This window comes from Neomonachus schauinslandi, chromosome 14, assembly GCF_002201575.2.
Source record: "Neomonachus schauinslandi chromosome 14, ASM220157v2, whole genome shotgun sequence".
In the NCBI taxonomy this organism is placed as follows: Eukaryota; Metazoa; Chordata; class Mammalia; order Carnivora; family Phocidae; genus Neomonachus; species Neomonachus schauinslandi.
This window is the reverse complement of record NC_058416.1, coordinates 59,208,389-59,232,000: the sequence shown is the minus strand read 5'-3', so window position 1 is coordinate 59,232,000 and position 23,612 is coordinate 59,208,389. Positions and strand designations below refer to the sequence as shown.

General features: G+C 40.5%; 1 protein-coding gene across 4 annotated transcripts in view; it reads right to left on the bottom strand.

The window, feature by feature from the left end:
• RALBP1 (ralA binding protein 1) overlaps positions 1-23,612 on the bottom strand; it is a 66,478-nt gene continuing 42,866 nt past the window's right edge. For all 4 annotated transcript variants that reach the window (XM_021689471.2, XM_021689473.2, XM_021689469.2 and 1 more), the window contains 5 exons: positions 22,839-22,970; positions 16,574-16,681; positions 3,965-4,086; positions 3,377-3,500; positions 1-1,642 (listed from right to left, as the gene is read on the bottom strand). In XM_021689471.2, the coding sequence (XP_021545146.1) occupies positions 1,439-1,642; positions 3,377-3,500; positions 3,965-4,086; positions 16,574-16,681; positions 22,839-22,970 (690 nt within the window). In that variant the 3' untranslated portion in view covers positions 1-1,438. The remainder of the gene's footprint in view (positions 1,643-3,376; positions 3,501-3,964; positions 4,087-16,573; positions 16,682-22,838; positions 22,971-23,612) is intronic.

Here is a 23,612-nt window from a genome sequence, read left to right as displayed (position 1 = left end):
GGCTTTTATACGTTTATATTTGACACCTGACCATATTTTCAGTCACCATAATATCTTCTCTCCAGATTTAAAAAAATAGTATGCTGATTTCTATAACAAAGCTTTTTTTCGTACAAAAATCAAACAATGGCCAACAAGTCACAACAGTGCAATAGGTAGAGAATTAAAAACCGCATCAAACAGGTGCTGAAAATAAATAGTAACTAGGAGAGGACAGAGCCCTCGGGGGGGGGGGGGGTTGCTTCCATCACCTTGAGTGTGTGAGGTCTGTCTTCATAGCCATGAGAGCTGACCTACCTCATGAGTGCCACTGATTCCGACAGAGCACGACTGAACAAAGGTGCCTGAGAGCTGACCTCCCAGATGCCTCAGTCACCAGAGAAGTCGCAGAAGCAAGAAAACGGGGTCGGGAATCACAGCTATCATTTAAAGGAGAAGTTTTTTTTTTTTTTCTATTGCTCAATCTTGTCAATTGGGAGTCCATCAGCAGGTTCACTGAGATGACACGGGTCATTGAAAACTTTTGTTTAAGAGCATATATGGCTTATTCAGGCAAAGAGACTTTTACATTCTAGCCCAAGCAAGCAATCTCGGTCATTCTGTGTTTAATGGCAGATGAGTCACACAGAAGATGTCTGGGTTCAGAAACAGATCCTCTGTGTGGACGCCTCAGGCCAGGCAGCTACCTTCGACCAACCCAGTGAAAAGCACGTGCTGATCAGCAGGAGCGAGGTGGCTACTCCTCCACTGCGGGGTGGGGGGGAGGGGGCCAGTGGGCAGGCTCCACCAGCAGCTCTGTGACCAGCTAGGCCATCCTGTGACTCAGGCTCATGGACTGTGGGTTAGGACCGTCAAAGGAGAGGGTGACAAGGGTGGGTAAAGGTAACCTCAGTAAGAGCCGTTCTGGCCAGTCAGGAAATATGAGGCAGCTCCCCATTATATAATCTGCACCAAAAAGGTGTAAAAGGCACAAGCAAGAGTGACTAGTAAGCAGAGATCCCGGAGGGTGAGACTATGGGGCAATCCACAAGGCAGGAACAGTATTTACCTTGTTTGGTTCCCAACCCCTTGAACAAGAGAAAGAGATCCTGATTCTGCTGTAATAAAAAAGCAAAGAAAGACGATTTTTGGTTTAAAAAGAAGCCACTCAAGGGTTAAAACAGTTTTAAGTTAACAAAGAAAATTAATCTTCAAATAAGCTGACACTATCTGGAAAACTCATCTGTCCCCTACAAGCCCACACTGCGCGCACTGCTTTGTCCTCCGTGTAACCTGAGCCTGACTCGGAGAAGTCACACATGTGAAAAGAAGGAAGAGTCTGAGAAGAAAAGACATCTTTACAGAATGTACAGCAGAGAGTTATACACTCCGACTCTCAGGGTTACAGTAAGATGCACAGGTCTCATTGGGTCTGGGGGTCCCGTGCTGCTCGGGCTGCTCAGATGGGCGTCTCCTTCCTGTCTCTGCCCGGGGACGGCTTGGCCTGCTCCAGGGTGCCCGGCCGCCTCTCGGGCTCGTCATCGTCCTGCGCCTGCGCCTCGGGCTTGGCTCGCTGCAGCTGGAGCAGGCGCAGCTGCACCCGCAGTTCGATGATGGCCTCTCGCTCTTCGTGAATTGCTTGATTCAAATGATTGTTCTTTATCTTGAGGAATGACAAAGGAACAGTTGTCACGGAAGCAGGAAGGGCAAAAGGACAATGATTCAGGAACAGTTAGCGAGGGTATCCTACACAAGAATCTATGTTTTAGTCGAAAAACAGCAGATGAGAACATGAATATGCAAATGAGACACGTAAAGACCTTGACCCAGAATGCACAAAATTCTGCTCAGTACAGAAGAGTAAACACATCTGGGAAAGGTAAATGCACCAACAGAAAACAATCTGCTTAAGGATATTAAATATTAAGTATTTTAGTGTTTAAAGTAGGTTTAATTTATGGGCTCCAGACCAGCCCTTAAGTAAGTGGAAGATAGAAGTGACTGTACCAGCAATCAGAGGGAGAAGTTAGAGATAGGATAAAATCCCGGACTTGTCTCAAAAGTGGATGTCCTTTGTCTTTTGTGAACTGGGCTACTTAGGCAAACTAGAGAGCTATCAGTTCTACATTACTGCACTCCTTCAGCAGAGCCAAGGCAGCTCAGTAGCTAATCCCGAACTCTGCTGACCTCCCGAGGCGGAGGCCTTCACATGCAGCACGTGTCTCCTGGCCTCCCCCGCAGCTAGCTGTGGCCAGGGGCCTCTGCTGACAGGGTGTGAGCAGAAGCGTTGCTTTCTACTTGTGCCACTTGCCCTTAACCACCAGGCATTCTTGGGTTCCTTCCCCCTTCCTGCTAAGAGTGGCTAAGACCTAAGGGGCTACTCTGGACCCCAAGTGTTTTCCACTCACGTGGAGGGTGGGAGACCTAGATGTCTGCCAGGCGAGGCATAGAACTGTCTTGTTCAAACCACGAGAGAGTATTTTCTTTGTTACAGCAGCTAAGCCCGTATCCTAAGTACTACAATTCTGGAACATTTTCCTACTTAGGATTTTCGTACGATCTGTAAAATGTTAAGAAAGCAAAATAGAGTGCCAACGTGACGCCCTTCTAAAGAAGGGAAGCTACACGGTGGCCCAGGGCCCCACCCGCTGCTCCACTTCTCCCACAACACGCCCCTGGCTGCTGCGAGTGTTCCGGGGCCTGAGCCTCGGTGCGCTGCCCCTCTCAACCTTGTCCATAGGACTTACTGTTGGTGTGGAATTCTAGTTTTCTATGCAATGGGTGGCTCTGATCTGCCCCAGCAGCTGCATGCACCAGGATGAGAGAAACAAAGTTGTCCCACCATTCTTAGAATCTAAGACAAGACTGGCTTTCTCTCAACCCTGAGGTAAAACATCCGGAGACAATGATTAATCTGGGGTAAGAAGGGAAGTTCTGATCAGGATCATGTAAATCTCTTGCTTTCATTTCACCATGCGCTTGCCTCCCAGATCCCTAGGGCCAAGCTTATTCACACTGGCTGCTTCAAGGGTTAAGGGATGAGAGAAAACTTTGTCCCCATTTTACCTGCAGGTGAGTCAGGAGACTTTTCCTTCCTCCACCAGCATTTCTCCTCCTGTTCATCTCTGGGAAGTTACCCCAGATCTTCCACAACTGTTCAAGGCAGTCAGGTGGGGCTCCCCATAAATGGAAGGGAAAGGTCACCACACCCAGGGATGCCCGGTGAGGTCACACCTGTGCTGTGTGCTCGGCCAGGACCAGCTCACCCCCTGCACACTCTGGTGAGATGTCCCCTAAACTCCTCTCTACTCAACCTCCCCGCTGCTTCCCAAGGAAAGGAAGACAACTTCTAAGGGAAAGAGGTGGCCTCTACGAGTTTCGGGAAGCCGGTGCTCACTTCTAGCTCTTCGTTCTGCCTCTGTAAGTCCTCCAGGATGATCTGAAGCTCCTCTTCATCCTCACTCTCACTCTCACTGTCAGAGGAGTACTCCTCGGTCTCACTGCGGCCATGCTGCTGACGGCTGTGGGCGGAAGGCCAAGAGAAAAGGACCAGTGAGCAGAGGAAGGAATGCTGCTCCTTTCCTACCCTTTAGATTCACCAGCTTTTCATGAACTGGCTTAACAGAGCACCATTCTCAAGACTTAATCAAGAAGAAACTTGGGGGTGCCTGGGTGGCTCAGTCAGTTGAGCGTCCAACTCGGCTTCAGCTCAGGCCATGATCTCAGGGTCATGGAATCGACCCCTCGTCGGGCTCCATGGTCGGCAGAGAGTTTACTTGAGATTCTCTCTCTCCCTCTCCTCCCGCCCCCAACTGCATACACTCTCTCTCTCTCAAATAAATCTTAAAAACAAAGAGAAAGAAACTTAAAGACAAGTGATTTGGATGTCTAGTTCTTTTGTACGAAAGTCTGAGAGCTGAAACAATTTTATGTTTATATTTAACTAAACATTCTTGCAAACTTAAAACCCTCTGTTTTCCTTTACCTCTGAATTTCAGCAATCTCAGCTCTGAGGCGTTCAATCTCTTCTTTTTCTGAGGCAATCTGTCGGCGTAAAAACTGCTCCATGGCTAGAAGCTCCTCCTGTTCAGTCAGGATCTCATTCTCCTGAAATAATGATCACTGGTGAACACCTTTGAGAGTATGAGTCTAGGAAATGTCACTTTTCTGGGTTCTCCTATGTTCCCTTGAATTCTTTAGCCCCATACATACATACATAACACAAGTTACGGGCAGGCTTGGACTGCAAAGCTTGTATCCTATTTCCTTAATGTCAAGAAAAGGATCTCTGAGAAAAGGCCCTCTAGGAGAATTGTCTAGATTTTTCTCAAGACATAAAATGCCACCTAGGAATCCCATGTCCTCGTTTTGCAAAGCTTCCCTATGAGGCCATCACACTGGGCACAAAGCCAAAAGTCAAGTGACTATGTCCGTTTTTGAGTCTCAGTCCCTCCTGAATGCCTTCCCACCTATCAGTAAAGGGAGTATCTATTTCAGGGTCAAGATGGCCCTTGACAGTGCACTGGGAGAAGGACCCAGGAGATATACAGCTGATGTCAGTATCACCTTAAAGCAGATCTAGTAAAGGGAAGATGTTCCCAGAAGAAATCTTTTCTCCTCACCAAAAGCCACCATCCTCCTCAACCTATGTCACCGGAGATGATAAATTGTAAATATTCTGCTTTCACAGACTATGCATTTCTAAAACTGAATCACCAAAAGGGGGGCAGGGAACCCTATCTGTCCAAGATCTACCTAACCCCTCCAACCTAGAGAAAAGAACCAAAGCAGAATTTCAGAGGCAGGAATGTATGGCTATGAAAACGAAGAGTTGGAGGCAAAGGTCTACAGCATTTCCTTCCCAACTCCTAGGTATCCAGATAAGCACCTGTGATTGAACCTGAAAGACACTGTGGTCAAGTTCTAGAGGGAACTACTCAAAGCCCCTGGCAAGCATGAGCAAGCTCTTGGGAGATGGGATATGCAGTGGTCCTTCCCCACGGGTTTCTAAACACAGATGTTTTCCCTTTACCCCAGTGCACCTAGTAAAGCTAATGTGCTAAGAATTATGAGACTGGAAAACTTTGAAATAAAGACATAATCTGGGACTTCATCTTGTCTTCAGGGGAAGAGCTATGTGTCCTTGGCAGGCAAAACATAGTCTTTCTCAAGTGACAGAAAAGGACTGGAACTTGTCCGGCTTTAGGTATCCCACATCTATGGGTTTCTGGGAGTACAGACTCTGCTGTCAGAGCCTAGAATTTCATTCATTTCTGGTGAAAGTCTGGAAGGTTCCAGAACAGAGTAAGGTTGACTTAAGAAATTCAGAGAGAAAGAAAGGAGCTCATCTTCAGCTTTATGCCTAGAACAATAGATACTCAATAACTATTTGTCAAATCAATGAATGAATAATAAAACAACTCATCTCCAACAACCTTCAACCACAAAGAATAAAGTCAAAATATCTAAACAGATATTATCAGCAACAACAATCAGATAAAATCTATACCGTTAAATTTCAAGGATCCCAAACTTTGTGGTCAGGAAGAACATGTCTTAAAATATTTATTAAAGTCCAATCTCATTAATATGGAACAAGTGCAACTAATCTATAAGTTGGGGAAAACACCTATAACTCAGACCTGTGTGCGGATAAAATGAAATTAAGTAAAGCACCTAGAACAGTGTCTAGTAAGAAGTAATCAGTAGAAGGTAGTTTCTTTCTCCAGCTGAACACTTAAGCAAACACCAAATAAAGGTAAGACCAAATACAACAGGCCTGATCCCTCTAAGGCTGCCATATCATCTTACAAGTTTCTTTAAAAGATTTACACCTATGTAGTTGAGCTTCTCAAATTTAATAAATGATGACCACTAAGAGTCTTGCAACACACTCCTGAACAAGCAACAGGTCAAAGACGAAATCAAATTATCTAGAGATGAATCAAAGTTGAAACACAACATCAAAAGTACAGGATGCAGCAAAAGCAGCTCGAAGAGGAAGTTTATGGTATAAATGCCTTCATTAAGAAAAAAGATCTGAAACAACCTATCTCTACACCTCAAGGAACTAGAAAGGAACTAGAAAAAGAACAAACTAACCCTAAAATTAGCAGAAGGGAGGAAATGATACAGATCAGAGCAGAAATAAATGAAATAGAGACTAGAAAATCAATATAAAAGATCAATAAAACTAAGAGTTGGTTTTTTGAAAAAACAAAATTGGCACACCTTTAACTAGAGTAAAAGAGAGAACTCAAAACTATAAATGAAAGAGGAAACATTACAATTGATACCAAAGAAATAAGGAACATTATAAGAGACTACTATAAGCATTTATACACCAACAAACTGGATAACCTAGAAGAAATGGATATGTTCTTAGAAACATATTAGCTGCCAAGACTGAATCATAAAGATTGAGTATCTGAACAGAGCCGCACAAAGATTGAATGAGGAATCAAAAATTGCCTAACCAAGCAAAAACCAGGACCAGATGGCTTCACAAGTGAATTCTACCAAATACTTGAAGAAATAACGCCAATCTTTTTCAAACTCTTCCAACAAAACTTACAAATGCTCCCAAACCTCCTTTTACAAGGCCAGTATTACCCTTGTCCCAGAGCCAAAGACACTACAAGAAAGTTACAGGCTGATATCCCTGATGAACACAGATGCAAAATTTCTCAACAACATACCAGCAGACCAAATTCAACAACACATTAAAAAGATCACACAACATGATCAAGTGGGATTTATCTCTGGAGTGCAAGGATAGTTCAACATATGCAAATCAATAAATGTGATACACCGCATTGACAGAATGAAAGATAAAAATCCTATGATCATCTCAGTAGATGCAAAAAAGCATTTGACAAAATTTTTCCAAAGTCTTAACAAAGTGGGTATAGAAGGAACACACATCAACATAATAAAGGCCACATATGGCAAGCCCACAGGTAACATACTCAACAGTTAAAGGTTAAAAACATTTCCTCTAAGATCAGAAACAACACAATCATGACCACTCTCACCACTTCTATTCACTATTTAGTACTGGAAGTCCTAGCCAGAGTAATTAGACAAGGAAAAGGTAGTCGAATTGGAAAGAAGTAAAATTGTCTGTTTGCAGACAATGTGATCTTATATATAGAAAACCCTAAAGACTCTACCAAAAACAATAAAAAACAAAAAAACCTGTTAAACCAATTCAGTAAAGTTGCAGAATATAAAATCAACATATAAAAATCAGTTGTATTTCTGTACACTAGCAAACTACCTGAAAAAGAAATGAAGAAAATTCCATTTACAACAGCATCAAAAAATAAAATACTTAGAATAAATTTAACCAAGGGAGTGAAAGATCTATTGAAACTAAAACACTGATGATAAAAACTGAAGACACAAATAAATGGAAAAATATCCCATGTTCATAGATCAGAAGAACTAATATTGTTAAAATGTTCATAATACCCAAAGAGATCTAAAGATTCAAAATTCCAATGGTATTTTTCACAGAAACAGAAAAAAACAATCCTAAAATTTATAGAGAACCAAAACAGACTGTTAACAGTCAAAGCAATCCTGAACAAAAGGAACAAAGTTGGAGGCATCACACTACCTGATTTCAAAGTATACTGATTTCAAAAGCTTTAATAAAACAGTATGGTACTGGCAGAAAAAAAGACCAATAGAGGGAAACAGAGAGCCCAAAAATAAATCCACACATTTATACAGATCTTTGCAAAGGTGCCAAGAACATATATAGGGAAAGGACCATCCCTTCAATAAATGGTATAGGGAAACTTGTCTTCCACATGCAAAAGAATAAAATTGGACCCTTATCTCACTACATATATATAAATCAACTCATAATGAATTAAAGATTTAAATATAAGAGGGGCGGACCAAGATGGCGGAGGTGTAGGAGACCTGGATTTCCTCTGGTCCCAGCAATTCAGCTAGATAGGGATCAAACCATTCTAAACACCTATGAACTCAACAGGAGATCAAAGAAAAGAACAGCAACAACTCTGAACAGAAAAGTGACCACTTTCTGGAATGTAGGACGTGCGAAGAAGTGAATCCGAGGCGATATTTCGGAAGATAGACGGCGGGGGAGGGGGCCTCCGTCAGCCACTTCTGGCAAGTGATAGAGCAGCAGAGCACAAAATCAGAACTTTTAGACATGGGCTCCGCTGAGGGACGTTGCTCCAGTGGCTAAGCGGGGAGTGGAACCCTCGCTGGGACAGTGTGGTCTCAGGACCCACGGGGTCACAGAAAGACCGGGGGTGCCTGAGTGCAGCAGAGCTCCCAGGTATCAGAGCGAGGAAGCCAGCTGCAGAGAAGGAGCCGAGGAGTGGGCTCACAGCTCGGGGTTGCCATAAACCGTGATCCACGGCACAGTCGGGCCACTGCACCTCCAGCAGGGACCCAACAAGCGGCAGATCCGGGGAGACTCTCCTTCCTCCCCTGGGAGGAGTGGCGCGGGAGTGCACCACAGGGATCTGCTGGGTTTGGAGACTCCACCCGGGGTCGGGGGCCAGAGATAGAAATGCTCGGTCACAGGCCGGGTGAGCACGGAGTGCTGCTGGAGACTGGGGAGACGGGAGTGATTGCTTTTCTCTGGGGGCTCACTGAGGAGTGGGGCCCCGAGTTTCCTCCAGGGCGGAGATTGGGAGGCCACCATTTTCACTCTCGTTCTCCAAAGCTGTACCGAAAGTCTGCAGGGAACAAAAGCTCCCGAGAGCAAACTGAGCAGATTACTTAGCCCGGACCTGGCAACGACGGGGCAATTCTGCCTCCAGCAAAGACATTTGGGAACCATGGCAACAGGCCCCTCCCCCAGAAGATCAGCAAGAACACCCAGCCAAGACCAAGTTTACCCATCAATGGGAATGGCAGAACTCCAGCACTAAAGGAATACTGCACATAGAATTCATGGCTTTTTTACCATGATTCTTTAGTCTTTCAAAGTTAATTTTTTTTAACTTTTTTTTTTGACTTTTTCTTTTTCCCTTTTTCAACCAACATCTTATCAATCCCTTTTTTAAAAAATATTTTTTATTTTTCATTTTTAGAGTCATATTCTATCCCTTCATAGCAGTTACCCTTATTTTTGGTATATATATATAAGTTGCTCTCTCTTTAAAATTTTGAGCTACTGTTTCTTCTAACAGATCAAAATATACCCTAAAACTCTAGTGTATGGCTTTGTTCTAGTGTCCTGCCTGATCACATTCTCTCCCTTTTTTTTTTTTAAATCCTCTTCTTTCTTTTTTCAACCACTTCTTATCAATTCCTTTTATAAAATCTTTTATAATTTTCATCTTTGCAGTCATATTCCATCCCTTCATCATATTAACCCTTATTTTTGTACATATATAAGTTTTTCTTTCTTTAAAATTTTGGGAGGCACTTTCTTCTAACTGACCAAAATATGCCCCAAATCTAGTGTGTGGCACTGATCTATGCACCAGCCTGATCATATTTGATCATATGTTTTTTTGTTGTTTTTGTTTTTTTCTTTTTCTTTTTTCTTTCTTTCCCTTTCTCTTCCCCCATTTTCAGGTCTTTTCTGATTTGTTTAGTGTATATTTTCTGGGGACGTTGTTACCCTGTTAGCATTTTGTTCTCTCATTCATCTCTTGCTCCCCTGGACAAAATGACAAGACAGAAAAAATCACATCAAAAAAAAGAACAAGAGGCAGTACCAACTGCCAGGGACCTAATCAATACGGACATTAGTACGATGTCGGAACTAGAGTTCAGAATGATGATTTTAAAGATACTAGCTGGGCTTGAAAAAAGGATGGAAATTATTAGAGAAACACTTTCTGGAGAAATAAAAGAACTAAAATCTAACCAAGTCGAAATCAAAAAGGCTCTTAATGAGGTGCAATCAAAAATGGAGGCTCTAACTGCTAGGATAAATGAGGCAGAAGAAAGAATTAGTGATATAGAAGACCAAATGATGGAAAATAAAGAAGCTGAGAAAAAGAGAGATCAACAACTACTGGATCACGAGGGCAGAATTCGAGAGATACGTGATACTGTAAGATGAAACAACATTAGAATAAGTGGGATCCCAGAAGAAGAAAGAGAGAGAGGGGCAGAAGGTATATTGGAGCAAATTACAGCAGAGAACTTCCCTAATCTGGGGAAGGAAACAGGCATCAAAATCCAGGAGGCACAGAGAACCCCTCTCAAAATCAATAAAAATAGGTCAACACCCCAACATCTAATAGTAAAACTTACAAGTCTCAGAGACAAAGAGAAAATCCTGAAAGCAGCCCAGAACAAGAGATATGTAACCTACAATGGTAGAAACATTAGATTGGCAACAGATCTATCCACAGAGACCTGGCAGGCCAGAAAGGACAGGCATGATATATTCAGAGGACTAAATGAGAAAAATATGCAGCCAAGAAGAGTATATCCAGCTAGACTGTCACTGAAAATAGAGATAAAAAGCTTCCAGGACAAACAAAAACTAAAGGAATTTGCAAAACAAAACCAGCCCTACAAGAAATCTTGAAAGGGGTCCTCTAAGCAAAGAGAGAGCCTAAAAGCAACATAGACCAGAAAGGAACACAGACAATATACAGTAACAGTCACCTTACAGGCAATACAATGGCACTAAATTCCTCTTTCAATAGTTACCCTGAATGTAAATGGGCTAAATGCCCCAATCAAAAGACAGAGGCTATCAGACTGGATAAAAAAAAACAAGACCCATCGATATGCTGTCTGCAAGAGACTCATTTTAGACCCAAAGACAACCCCAGATTGAAAGTGAAGGGGTGGAAAACCATTTACCATGCTAATGGACACCAAAAGAAAGCTGGGGTGGCAATCCTTCTATCAGACAAATCAGATTTTAAACCAAAGACTGTAATAAGAGATGAGGAAGGACACTATATCCTACTTAAAGGGTCTATCCAACAAGAAGATCTAACAATTGTAAATATCTATGCCCCTAACATGGGAGCAGCAAATTATATAAGCCAATTAATAACAAAAGCAAAGAAACACATCAACAACAATACAATAACAGTGGGGGACTTTAACACCCCCCTCACTGAAATGGACAGATCATCTAAGCAAAACATCAACAAGGAAATAAAGACTTTTAATGACACCCTGGACCAAATGGACTTCACAGATATATTCAGAACATTCCATCCCAAAGCAACAGAATACACATTCTTCTCTAGTGCCCATGGAACGTTCTCCAGAATAGTTCACATCCTAGGCCACAAATCAGGTCTGAACCAGTACCAAAAGACTGGGATTATTCCCTGCCTATTTTCAGACCACAATGCTTTGAAACTAGAACTCAATCACAAGAGGAAAGTCGGAAAGAACTCAAATACAAGGAGGCTAAGGAGCATCCTCCTAAAGAACGAATGGGTCAACCAGGAAATTAAAGAAGAATTTAAAAAATTCATGGAAACAAATGAAAATGAAAACACAACTATTCAAAATCTTTGGGATGCAGCAAAGGCAGTCCTAAGAGGAAAGTATATAGCAACACAAGCCTTTCTCAAGAAACAAGAAAGGTCTCAAGTACACAACCTAACCCTCCACCTAAAGGAGCTGGAGAAAGAACAGCAAATAAAGCCTAAACCCAGCAGGAGAAGAGAAATAATAAAGATCAGAGCCGCAATCAATGAAATAGAAACTGAAAGAACAGTAGAACAGATCAATGAGACTAGGAGCTGGTTCTTTCAAAGAATTAACAAGATTGATAAACCCCTGGCCAGACTTACCAAAAAGAAAAGAGAAAGGACCCAAATCAACAAAATCATGAAAGAGGAGAGATCACAACCAACACCAAAGAAAAACAAACAATTAAAAGAACATATTATGAGCAACTATATGCCAGCAGATTAGATAATCTGGAAGAAATGGATGCATTCCTAGAGATGTACCAACTACCAAAACTGAACCAGGAAGAAATAGAAAATCTGAACAGACCTATAACCACTAAGGAAATTAAAGCAGTAATCAAAAATCTCCCAACAAAAGCCCAGGGCCAGATGCCTTCCCAGGGGAATTCTACCAAACATTTGAAGAAGAATTAATACCTATTCTTCTGAAACTGTTCCAAAAAAATAGAAATGGAAGGAAAACTTCCAAACTCGTTTTATGAGGCCACCATTACCTTGATCCCAAAACCAGACAAAGACCCCATCAAAAAGAATTACAGACCAATATCCTTGATGAACACAGATGTAAAAATTCTCACCAAAATACTAGCCAATAGGATCCAACAGTACATTAAAAGGATTATTCACCGCAACCAAGTGCGATTTATTCCTGGGCTGTAAGGTTGGTTCAACATCCACAAATCAATGAATGTGATACAATACATTAATAAAAGAAAGAACAAGAACCATATGATCCTCTCAATAGATGCAGAAAAAGCATTTGACAAAGTACAGCATCCTTTCTTGATCAAAACTCTTCAGAGTATAGGGATCGAGGGTACATAACTCAGTATCATAAAAGCCATCTATGAAAAACCCACAGCGAATTATCATTCTCAATGGGGAAAAACTGAGAGCTTTCCCCCTAAGGTCAGGAACACAGCAGGGACGTCCACTATCACCACTGCTATTCAACATAGTATTGGAAGTCCTAGCCACAGCAATCAGACAACCAAAAGAAATAAAAGGCATCCAAATCGGCAAAGAAGAAGTCAAACTCTCACTCTTTGCAGATGATATGATACTTTATGTGGAAAACCCAAAAGACTCCACCCCAAAACTGCTAGAACTCATACAGGAATTCAGTCAAGTGGCAGGATATAAAATCAATGCACAGAAATCAGTGGCATTCCTATACATCAACAAAGAGACAGAAGAAAGAGAAATTTAGGAGTCGATCGCATTTACAGTTGTACCCAAAACCATAATATACCTAGGAATAAATTTAACCAAAGAGGCAAAGGATCTGTACTCAGGAAAGTATAAAATACTCATGAAAGAAATTGAGGAAGGGGCGCCTGGGTGGCTCAGTCGTTAAGCATCTGCCTTCGGCTCAGGTCATGATCCCAGGGTCCTGGGATCAAGCCCCGCATCGGGCTCCCTGCTCAGCGGGAAGCCTGCTTCTCTCTCTCCCACTCCCTCTGCTTGTGTTCCCTCGTTCGCTGTGTCTCTCTCTGTCAAATAAATAAAAATCTTAAAAAAAAAAAAAAAAAAGAAATTGAGGAAGACACAAAGAAATGGAAAAACATTCCATGCTCATGGATTGGAAGAACAAATATTGTGAAGATGTCAATGCTACCTAGAGCATTCTACACATTCGATACAATCCCCATCAAAATACCATCCACTTTTTTCAAAGAAATGGAACAAATAATCCTAAAATTTGTATGGAACCAGAAAAGACCCCAAATAGCCAGAGGAATGTTGAAAAAGAAAAGCAAAGCTGGCGGCATCACAATCTGGACTTCAAGCTCTATCACAAAGCTGTCATCATCAAGACAGAATGGTACTGGCACAAAAACAGACACATCGATCAGAATAGAGAGCCCAGAAATGGACCCTCAACTCTATGGTCAACTCATCTTCAACAAAGCAGGAAAGAATGTCCAATGGAAAAAAGACAGTCTCTTCAATAAATGGTGTTGGGAAAGTTGGACAGCCATATGCAGAAGAATGAAACTGGACCGTTTCCTTACACCACACACAAAAATAGACTCCAAATGGTTGAAAGACCTAAATGTGATACAGGAGTCCATCAAAATCCTAAAGGAGAGCACAGGCAGCAACCTCTTTGACCTCAGCCGCAGCAACTTCTTCCTAGAAACATTGCCAAAGGCAAGGGAAGCAAGGGCAAAAATGAACTATTGGGACCTCATCAAGATAAAAAGCTTTGCACAGCAAAAGAAACAGTCAACAAAACCAAAAGACAACCGACAGAATGGGAGAAGATATTTGCAAATGACATATCAGATAAAGGGCTAGTATCTAAAATCTATAAAGAACTTCTTAAACTCAACACCCAAAGAACAAATGATCCAATCAAGAAATGGGCAGAAGACATGAACAGACATTTTTCCAAAGACATCCAAATGGCCAAAAGACACATGAAAAAGTGCTCAACATTGCTCGGCATCAGGGAAATCCAAATCAAAACCTCAATGAGATACCACCTCACACCAGTCAGAATGGCTAAAATTAAGAAGTCACGAAACGACAGATGTTGGCGGGAATGCAGAGAAAGGGGAACCGTCCTACACTGTTGGTGGGAATGCAAGCTGGTGCAGCCACTCTGGAAAACAGTATGGAGGTTCCTCAAAAAGTTGAAAACAGGGCGCCTGGGTGGCTCAGATGGTTAAGCGTCTGCCTTCGGCTCAGGTCATGATCCCAGGGTCCTGGGATCGAGTCCCGCATCGGGCTCTCTGCTCCTTGGGAGCCTGCTTCTCCCTCTGCCTCTCTCTCTCTCTGTCTCTCATGAATAAATAAATAAAATCTTTAAAAAAAAAAAAAAAAAGTTGAAAATAGAGCTACCCTACGACCCAGCAACTGCACTACTGGGTATTTACCCCAAAGATACAAATGTAGGGATCCGAAGGGGTACGTGCACCCTGATGTTTATAGCAGCAATGTCCACAATAGCCAAACTGTGGAAAGAGCCAAGATGTCCATCGACAGATGAATGGATAAAGAAGATGTGGTATATCTATATATACAATGGAATATTATGCAGCCAACAAAAGGATTGAAATCTTGCCATTTGCCACGACGTGGATAGAACTGGAGAGTGTTATGCTGAGCGTAATAAGTCAATCAGAGAAAGACATGTATCATATGAAAGACATGTATCATATGATCATATGAGGAGTTCTTTACCTCAGGAAACAAACTGAGGGTTGCTGGAGGCGGGGTGGGAGGGATGGGGTGGCTGGGTGATAGACACTGGGGAGGGTATGTGCTATGGTGAGCGCTATGAATTGTGCAAGACTGCTGAATCACAGATCTGTACCTCTGAAACAAATAATACATTATATGTTAAAAAAAAAAAAGATAGCAGGAGGGGAAGAATGAAGGAGGGGAAATCGGAGGGGGAGATGAACCATGAGAGACGATGGACTCTGAAAAACAAACTGAGGGTTCTAGAGGGGAGGGGGGTGGGAGGATGGGTTAGCCTGGTGATGGGTATTAAAGAGGGCACGTTCTGCAGGGAGCACTGGGTGTTATACGCAAATAATGAATCATGGAACACTACATCAAAAACTAATGATGTAATGTATGGTGATTAACATAATAAAAAAAAAGATTTAAATATAAGACCTAAACCATATAACTATTAGAAAAAAACATAAGGAAAAGGTCCACTGACACTGGTCTAGGCAATGAATTTTTAGATACGACCCAGAAAGCAGGCAACTAAAGCAAAAAATAGACAAATGGGACAGCATAAAACTAAAAAGCTTCTGCACAGCAAAGGAAAACGTCACCAGAGTGCAGAGACACCCTATGGAATGGGAGAAAATATTTGCAAACCATGTATGAGATAAGGGGTGAATATCCAAAATTTATAAAGAATGCAACCAATGCAACAGGTAGAACACAGCCAACCCAATTCAAAAATGGGCAAAGGACCTGAATAGGCATTTCTAAACAGAAGACCTACAAATGACCAGCAGATATATCAAATGATGCTCAACATCACTTATTATCAGGAAAATGCAAATCAAAACCATGATGAGACATTACCTCACAACTGTTAGGATGGCTATTATAAAAAAAAAAGGTAACAACTGTTGGCAAGGATGTAGAGAAAATGGAACTCTTATACAATGTTGGTGGGAATGTAAACTGAATGCAGCCATTATGTAAAACAGAATGGAGGTTCCTCAAAAAACAGAACTACCATATGATCCATCAATTCCACCTCTGGGTTTATACCGGAAATGAAAAGGATACTGAGGAGATAACCTGCACTGCCATGTTTACTGCAGCATTATTCACAATAGTCAAAATATGAAAACAACCCAATGGTCAATGCACAAATGGATAAATAAGATGTGGGGTGTGTATAGACATATACACAGGAGTATTATTCAGCCATGAGAAGGAAGGAAATCCTACCATTTCTGATAACGTGAATAAACCTGGAGGACATTGTGCTAAGTGAAATAAGCCAGAGAAAGACAGACATTATATGATCTCACTTCTAGGTGGAATCTTTGGGGGAAAAAAAAAAAGTAGAACTCATGGAAGTAGAGAGCAGAACAGTGGTTACCAGAGGCTGGGGATAGGGAAAATGGGGAGATGTTGGTCAAAAGGTACAAAGTTGCAATTACAAAGGATGAGTAAGTCCAGAGATCTAGACTATCTATTACTACAGTTAATAATACTGTATTGAATACTGGAAATACACTAAAGGAATGGATTTCAGGTGTTCCCATCACAAAAGAAAAAGGTAACTAGATGAGAAGACAATGTTAATTAGCTTCACTGTAGTAATCACTTCACTATTATATAGGTCTATCAAATCATCATGCTGTATACTTCAAATATGTACAATTTTTATCTTTTAAAAAGGATCTTGCAAAATAGAGAAAAAAAGTTAAGCTTACCTGAGCAAGGAGAATATTTATAACTTCTTCATTTTCATTCATTTCTTCTTTGGAAACATCCTCTTTTGAAAGACTGGCGATCTCTTGTGCAATCTTGGTTTCGCACTCCTGTCAAATAAGACAAATGAAAAACTGGTCAGCCCAAATGTAACATATATCCAACAATTTCACACCATCACCATGTAGAAGTTTCTTTCTCATTTCCTAGAGTTGAAAAAGTAACAGTAATTCTCCTCTGGATAGAGGAGAATTTGTTAACTGGGCTTGGAAAATAACATATGGATCTTAGTTTGTGGCTGCACCATGAAAAATGTTCAATTCTGGTCAATGTGCTCACCATTTCTGGAACCCATCCATATAAAATTACTTTCTGTGACACTTTTTTTTTGGAAGGTGTCAGTTTTAAGTACAAAATTAATTTTGATAAATAAATACAGTCAAGTAACCACCACCACAGTCATGATATAAACACTTCCATCACCACACAAAGTACTTCTCACCATCTGCTGGCACCTGGCAACCACTGACCTATTTTCCATTCCTATGCCTTTTCTTGAGTTTCATATAAATTGAATCAATCCATAAGAAATCTTTTTTTATGTGGCTTCTTTCACATAGCATAATGCTTTTACTATTCATCTATTTTGTTGTCTGTATTAGTAGTTTGCTGAGTAATATGCCATGATACACCAATTTGTTTATCCATTCACCAGCTGATGGACATTTGGGTCCTTCCTAATTTCGAGCTATTATAACTAGAACTGTTATGAACATTTCACACGGATATGTTTTGTGTGGGTATGTGCTTTCTTCTTTTAAATACCTAAAAGCAGGATTGCTTGGTCATATGGTAACCGTATGTTTAACTTTATAAGAAACTGCCAAACTGTTTTCCAAAATTACTATACCATTTTGCATTACCAAGAGCAACAATGAGAGTTCCAGTTGCCCCATGTTCTTGTCAACACCTGGGATTTTTATTTTTATTTTTTTTAGACAGGGACAGAGAGGGAGAGAGCAGGGGGAGGGGCAGAGGGAGCGAGAGAGAATTCCAAGCAGGCTAGACACCCAGTATGGAGCCCGATACGGGGCTCTATCTCATGACCCCAAGATCATGACCTGAGCCAAAATCAAGAGTCAGATGCTTAACCGACGGAGCCACCCATGTGCCCCAACACCTGCTATTTTTAATTTTAGTCATTCTTGGTGGTGTGTAGTGGTATCTCATTGTGATTTCAATTTGTATTTCTTTAATGACTAATGATGTTGAGCATCTTTGCATGTGCTTATTTGCCATCTGTACATGATTTCTGGTAAAGTGCCTGTTCAACTTTTTTACCTTTTTAAAACTGAATTCTTATTGTAACAAATGTACCATACTCTGGTGGGAGAGCAGAATATATACAGGAAGTCTCTGTACCTTCCTCTCAATTTTGCTGTGAACCTAAATCTGCTTCAAAAAAAATAAAAGTCTAAAAAAAAAAAAAACCTTGAATTGTATTCTTCTTAAGTTATGAGTTTTTTATATATTCGAGTCCTTTATGAGGTATGTGTTCTGCAAAATATCTTGTCACAGCCTCTGATTTGTATATTCGTTTTCTTAGGTGTCTTTTGAAGAACATGTTTTAGCACGCTGATAAAATGTAATCTAACAAATATTTCTTTTTTAAGATTTTATTTTTGCAAGAGAGACAGAGAGAGAGAGAGTGAGCGCATGACCACGAGCAGGGAGCCTGACACAGGGCTCGATCCCAGGACCCTTAACTGACTTAGCCACCCAGGCGCCCTAACAAATCTTTCTTTTACAGTTCATGGGTATTGTGTCCTATTTAAGAAATCACTGCCTAAGCCAAAGTCAATAAGATCTACGCTTTCTTCTGGAAGTTTTTTTTTTTTTTTAGGTCTTAACATATGATTCATTTTGAGTTAATTTTTGTATATGCCTTGTAGAAAGAGTCAAGCTTTTGTTTTGGTTATTCTTTTTTGGCATATAGATATCCAGTTGTTCCAGCACTATTAAAAAGAAAATCCTTCCCCAGTGAATTGTCTTATCATCTTTGTTGAAAATTAACTGTCCATATATGGTGTGGGTCTATTTCTGGACTTCCTATTCTATATGTCTACTTTTATAAAATATCTACTGTCTTGGTTACTGTAGCTGAATAGTAAGCCTTAAAATCAGATAGCGTGAATCCTCCAATGTTGGTTTTTTTTTCCACAGTTGTTTAGATCATTTGTATTTCCATATAAGTTTTAGAAGAGCTTGTTAATTTCCACAAAAAACACCTGTTGAGATTTTGATTGGGATTGACTCCACAGATCAATTTGAGAACACCTAACATCTTAAAAATACTGAGACACATCACTCCATTTATTTAGGTCTTTATTTTTCCTTTTAGGTCTAGTATCCAACTGCTCATTGCTAATATCAAGATATACAACAGACTTCTGTGTATCTAATCTTGTATCTCACGACCTTGCTAAATTCACTTGTTAGTTTTTTTTTATAGATTCCTAAGGATTTTATATGTAGACAGTCACGTAGTCTATGTATAAAGACTTTCTTCTTTCCAATCTGTATACCTGTTTCTCTTGCTTTATTGTACTAGCTAGAATGAACCTCCAGTAAAATGTTGAACAGAGTGGTGAAAGCAGAAATCCTTGCCTTGTATACCCAATCTTAGGAGAAAGCATTCAGACTTTCACTATTATGTACAATATTAATCATAGATTTTTTTCATAGACACCCTATATCAGGCTGAGAATGACGTTTGCTGAGAGCTTTTATCATGAATAAGTGTTGAATTCTGCTAAATGCTTTTCTGCATCTACTGACATGATCTTGTGGTTTTTCTTACTTTTTAGTCGTTAATATAATGAATTATATTACTTCCATCCTTAAAAATAATTTATTCCTCGATGGGCATGGGGGGGGAGAGATAAAAAAATAATTTATTCCTCAAAGTTGAAATCAACTTGACAGAACCTTTTGAAAATTTATGAATGAATGAGCACGTATAACAAGATAGCATAAAGAAAATTGGTAAAGGTAATCTATCCCTTTCTATAATGACTCTGGTTTGCTCTGTCACAACTCCTTTATCCAAGACAGAAGCAGAAGTAAGAGTAATGAAAACCAAACATACATTATCCCTGTCATAGGTCAGAGACCCTTCATTTAAAGCCTGGTGGGCAATGCCATATGGTTAACATTTACAACCATGAGGGCTGGTCGGTCAGTCACTGATTCCAGGCTGAAACATGAAGGGAACAATAATGACAACAGGCATAGGAAGCAAAAGATAGATAATCTGGTAAGCAGGAGAAAAGAACGAAGAAAAATACACAAAGGCTTTTGCTAGTCTGCTAGTCCTGGAGTGCATGTGTAAAAACCCCATGAATGTTTCCTTTCTGACAAAGCTAACGTCCACATAAATGCAAATCTCTAACCTCAAAGCAACATAAACACATGGGTTGTCTTTGTCTGTTAGCACAACCACAACGATCACACTCTCCCAGTCTAATAAATGCTAACTAATGTTCCTTGGAAGTAATATTTGGGGCCTGGCACTGAGATCTGAGATCTTAGCTTTGGTGTGGCTGAGCAACTCACAGTCCCAGAGCCAAGCAACACACACTAAGCCAGAAGAGATCAAAAGTCTAACTCGTGTACCCCAAACTTATCAGGAGTCACATGCTAGTCTTCCTATTATAGGTGAATAAAATTCCTCCTAATCTTCAGTACTTCTTTGTGTTTCCAAAGAACTGACTCAAAGGCCTCAAATTCCCCAGCCGTCTCTGAAATGTCTCACTATCCAACTGCTTCTGTTTACAAGTACAACCAAGCAGGATATGACAAAACATCTTACAGTAAAATCATCTGTTTAATTTTTTAAAAAAACAACTTTCTGGAGAGATTCCATATTAGGATGAAATTTAGCAGCTGTATGAAACTACTTTCAGTTACTAACCCCCCAAAACTACCTTTGCCTATAGCAAAATGTAAGTGCTTATACATATACATTTCTTTGATGCCATTAAAGATTTATTTATTTTAGAGAGAGTGGGAAGGAGGGGCCGAGGGAGAGTGAGAGTCTTAAGCAGACTCTGGCTGAGCTCGAAGCCTGACGTGGGGCTAGATCTCACAACCCTGAGATCAGGATCTGAGCCGAAACCACAACCAAGAGTCAGATGCTTAACTGACCACGCCACCTAGGCGCCCCTTCTTTGATGCCACTGAAGATGTTAATATAGGGGCACCTGGCTGGTTCAGTCAGTAGAGCATGCAGCTCTCTGATCTCCAGGTTTTAAGTTTAAGCCCCACGTTGGGCATAAAGCTTTAAAAAAGTTAATATTGGTTGTTCTGGTTTTATTCTTGAATTAAGAAAATGCTTGTCCCTTTTCATTGATAAAACCATGACTTGCACATTTATCTACTAAATATCATGGTTCAAACATTAACAAGGCCAGAGCTAGGTCATCCCAGTGAACTGAGTCAATACCTGCAGAAATAGTCTGCGTTTTATGTAGACCTTTAGTCTATAAGATGCTTCTTGAGCTTTTTATGTTATTTTGGTATCATTTAAGGGGCACCTGGCCGGCTCAGTCGGTAGAGCATGCCACTCTTGATCTCAATGTCGTGAGTTCAAGCCCCACGCTGGGCACAGAGTTTACTTAAATTACAAGAATAGTACAGTGATTCCCCATTATGCTCAACAGATTCAAAAGTTTACATTTCGCCCCTTTATTATTTGTGCATCTTCTCTTCAAACATGCACTTTAACATTTTAATTTTGTTACTTTTTGTAGAAAGAGTGCAAGTGGGGGGGAGGGGCAGAGAGAAAGTGGGGGCAGAGAGAGAGGGAGGGCAAAAGAGAATCTTAAGCAGGTTCCACACCCAGCGCAAAGCCTGACAGGGGATTCGATCTCACAACCCTGAGATCGTGACCTTCAGCTGAAATCAAGAGTCAGACACTTACCCGACTGAGCCACTCATGTGCCCCTGTACCTAAATATTTTAATGTAGATTTTTTTAAGAACAGACATGCTCATATTAACCGTGGTACAATTATCAAAATCAGAACATTTTAAGACTGGCCCAATTTTCTAGTCCAGCCTGTTTCATCAGTTATCCCAAGTGTCTTTCATAACACTTCTTCAAATTGTCCAGGATCCAACACAAGGGCCATTTATTGTACTTAGTTGTGTCTGTGTAGTGTTTTTAAATTTGGAATGGTTTGTCACTCTTCGTCTTTCATAACTTTAATATTCTCTGTGTGTGTGTTTATTTTCCACCCATGTTCACTGAGGGCCTGGAACCCCTGCTACTATAGTAGCAGTGAGCACACCTGAGTATCCAGATCTTGATTTCAATACTGAAAGTAACCAAGGCTCCTTGGAGAAACGTTCAACTTCAGGGCTGGGGTAGAAAAAATACAAGATGAACCTGGAACATTCTGTCGTGCCAGAAAGAAAGGAAACCTCAAAAAATGATGAGTGCATGTCAGAACACTGGAGCCACTTAAAAGGTTCTTACTGGTCAAATGTGTATCAAGTAGATTATGAAAAGTACTGATTACAATACACCACAAAATATCAATTAATTAATTAATTTAATAAGTAAAAAAAAACCCAGGTGCCTGGATGGCTCAGTTGGTTAAGCAACTGCCTTTGGCTGAGGTCATGATCCCGGAGTCCTGGGATCAAGTCCCACATTGGGCTCCTGGCTCAGCGGGGAGCCTGCTTCTCCCTCTGGCCCTCTCCCCTCTCATGCTGTTTCTCTCCCCCTCTCTCTCAAATAAATAAATAAAATCTTTAAAAAAAAAAAAGTAAAAACCTTTCTAAATTAAACATTTCCCTGATACCAAACTGAAGGATCAACAATCATTAATGGGAACATTCAAGCAAATAAATACCCACCAGGGAACTTCACTTCAGAAAACATGTATATATTGTGTTTATAAAAGAAACTAACTTAGGGGCACCTGGGTGGCTCAGTCATTAGGCGTCTGCCTTCAGCTCGGGTCATGGTCCCAGTGTCCTGGGATCGAGCCCGACATCGGGCTCCCTGATAGGCAGGAAGCCTGCTTCTCCCTCTCCCACTCCCCCTGCTTGTGTTCCCTCTCTCGCTGTGTCTCTCTCTGTCAAATAAATAAATAAAATCTAAAAAAGAAACCTAACTTAAAATAGTACATAAAAAAATTCCAGTGCATTTGGTTTATATTCCATTATAAACATGATATACCAAAATAACAAGTTTACTCACTTGTCTTTTAGCTTCTCTCAGTTTCCTTTTGAGGGCTGTCAAAATTCTTTGTACTTCCCATAATCTTTCTTCTTTAGATAAATCCTTTATTCCAGCCTGCAGATCTCGATGTAAACAATTCAAAAGAAACTCCTAGAAAACAATATACCACACACTGAGTGGTGTCCCATGTCTTATCATCCTAAAATAAAACTACATGCAATTTCTAAAGATGTACAACCAACTATCTTTCAATTATCATTAAGGGAATGAAATCATGGCATGAATAATTTTTTCAAGCATATGACTGAAAAATCCTTTTTTGCATGGGCACTGGGTTCTCATCATTAATTTACATTGGTTCAGTAACAGTTCGTTCATATCCCTTCCCACAACACATCAACAATTAATAATGGGAGCTCAGAGTAGATAAAGGAAAGAAAACCAAACAGGAATTTTATAACATGTATGCAAATAAAAGACGTAATAATCATCAAATATAAGTAGATTTCTCAGTCTTGAATTTCTTAATCAGTTTTGCTAAACATACACACAACCAAATGAACTATTTCTTCTATCAAAGTAGCACAATGGAAAAGCACAGGATTTGGGGTCAAATCCCGGTTCTATAGTTCAGTAACCATGTGGCACAGAGTCAGTTATTTAATTTCCCCAAATTTCTTTTTAGCTGTAAAATATGGCTGGTAACAGCAACCTTGTCCAGATAAGCTAACATTTTTGGACTCCTTACAACGTGCCTGGCAGCATTATCTCATCTATGGTAATAATCTTCAC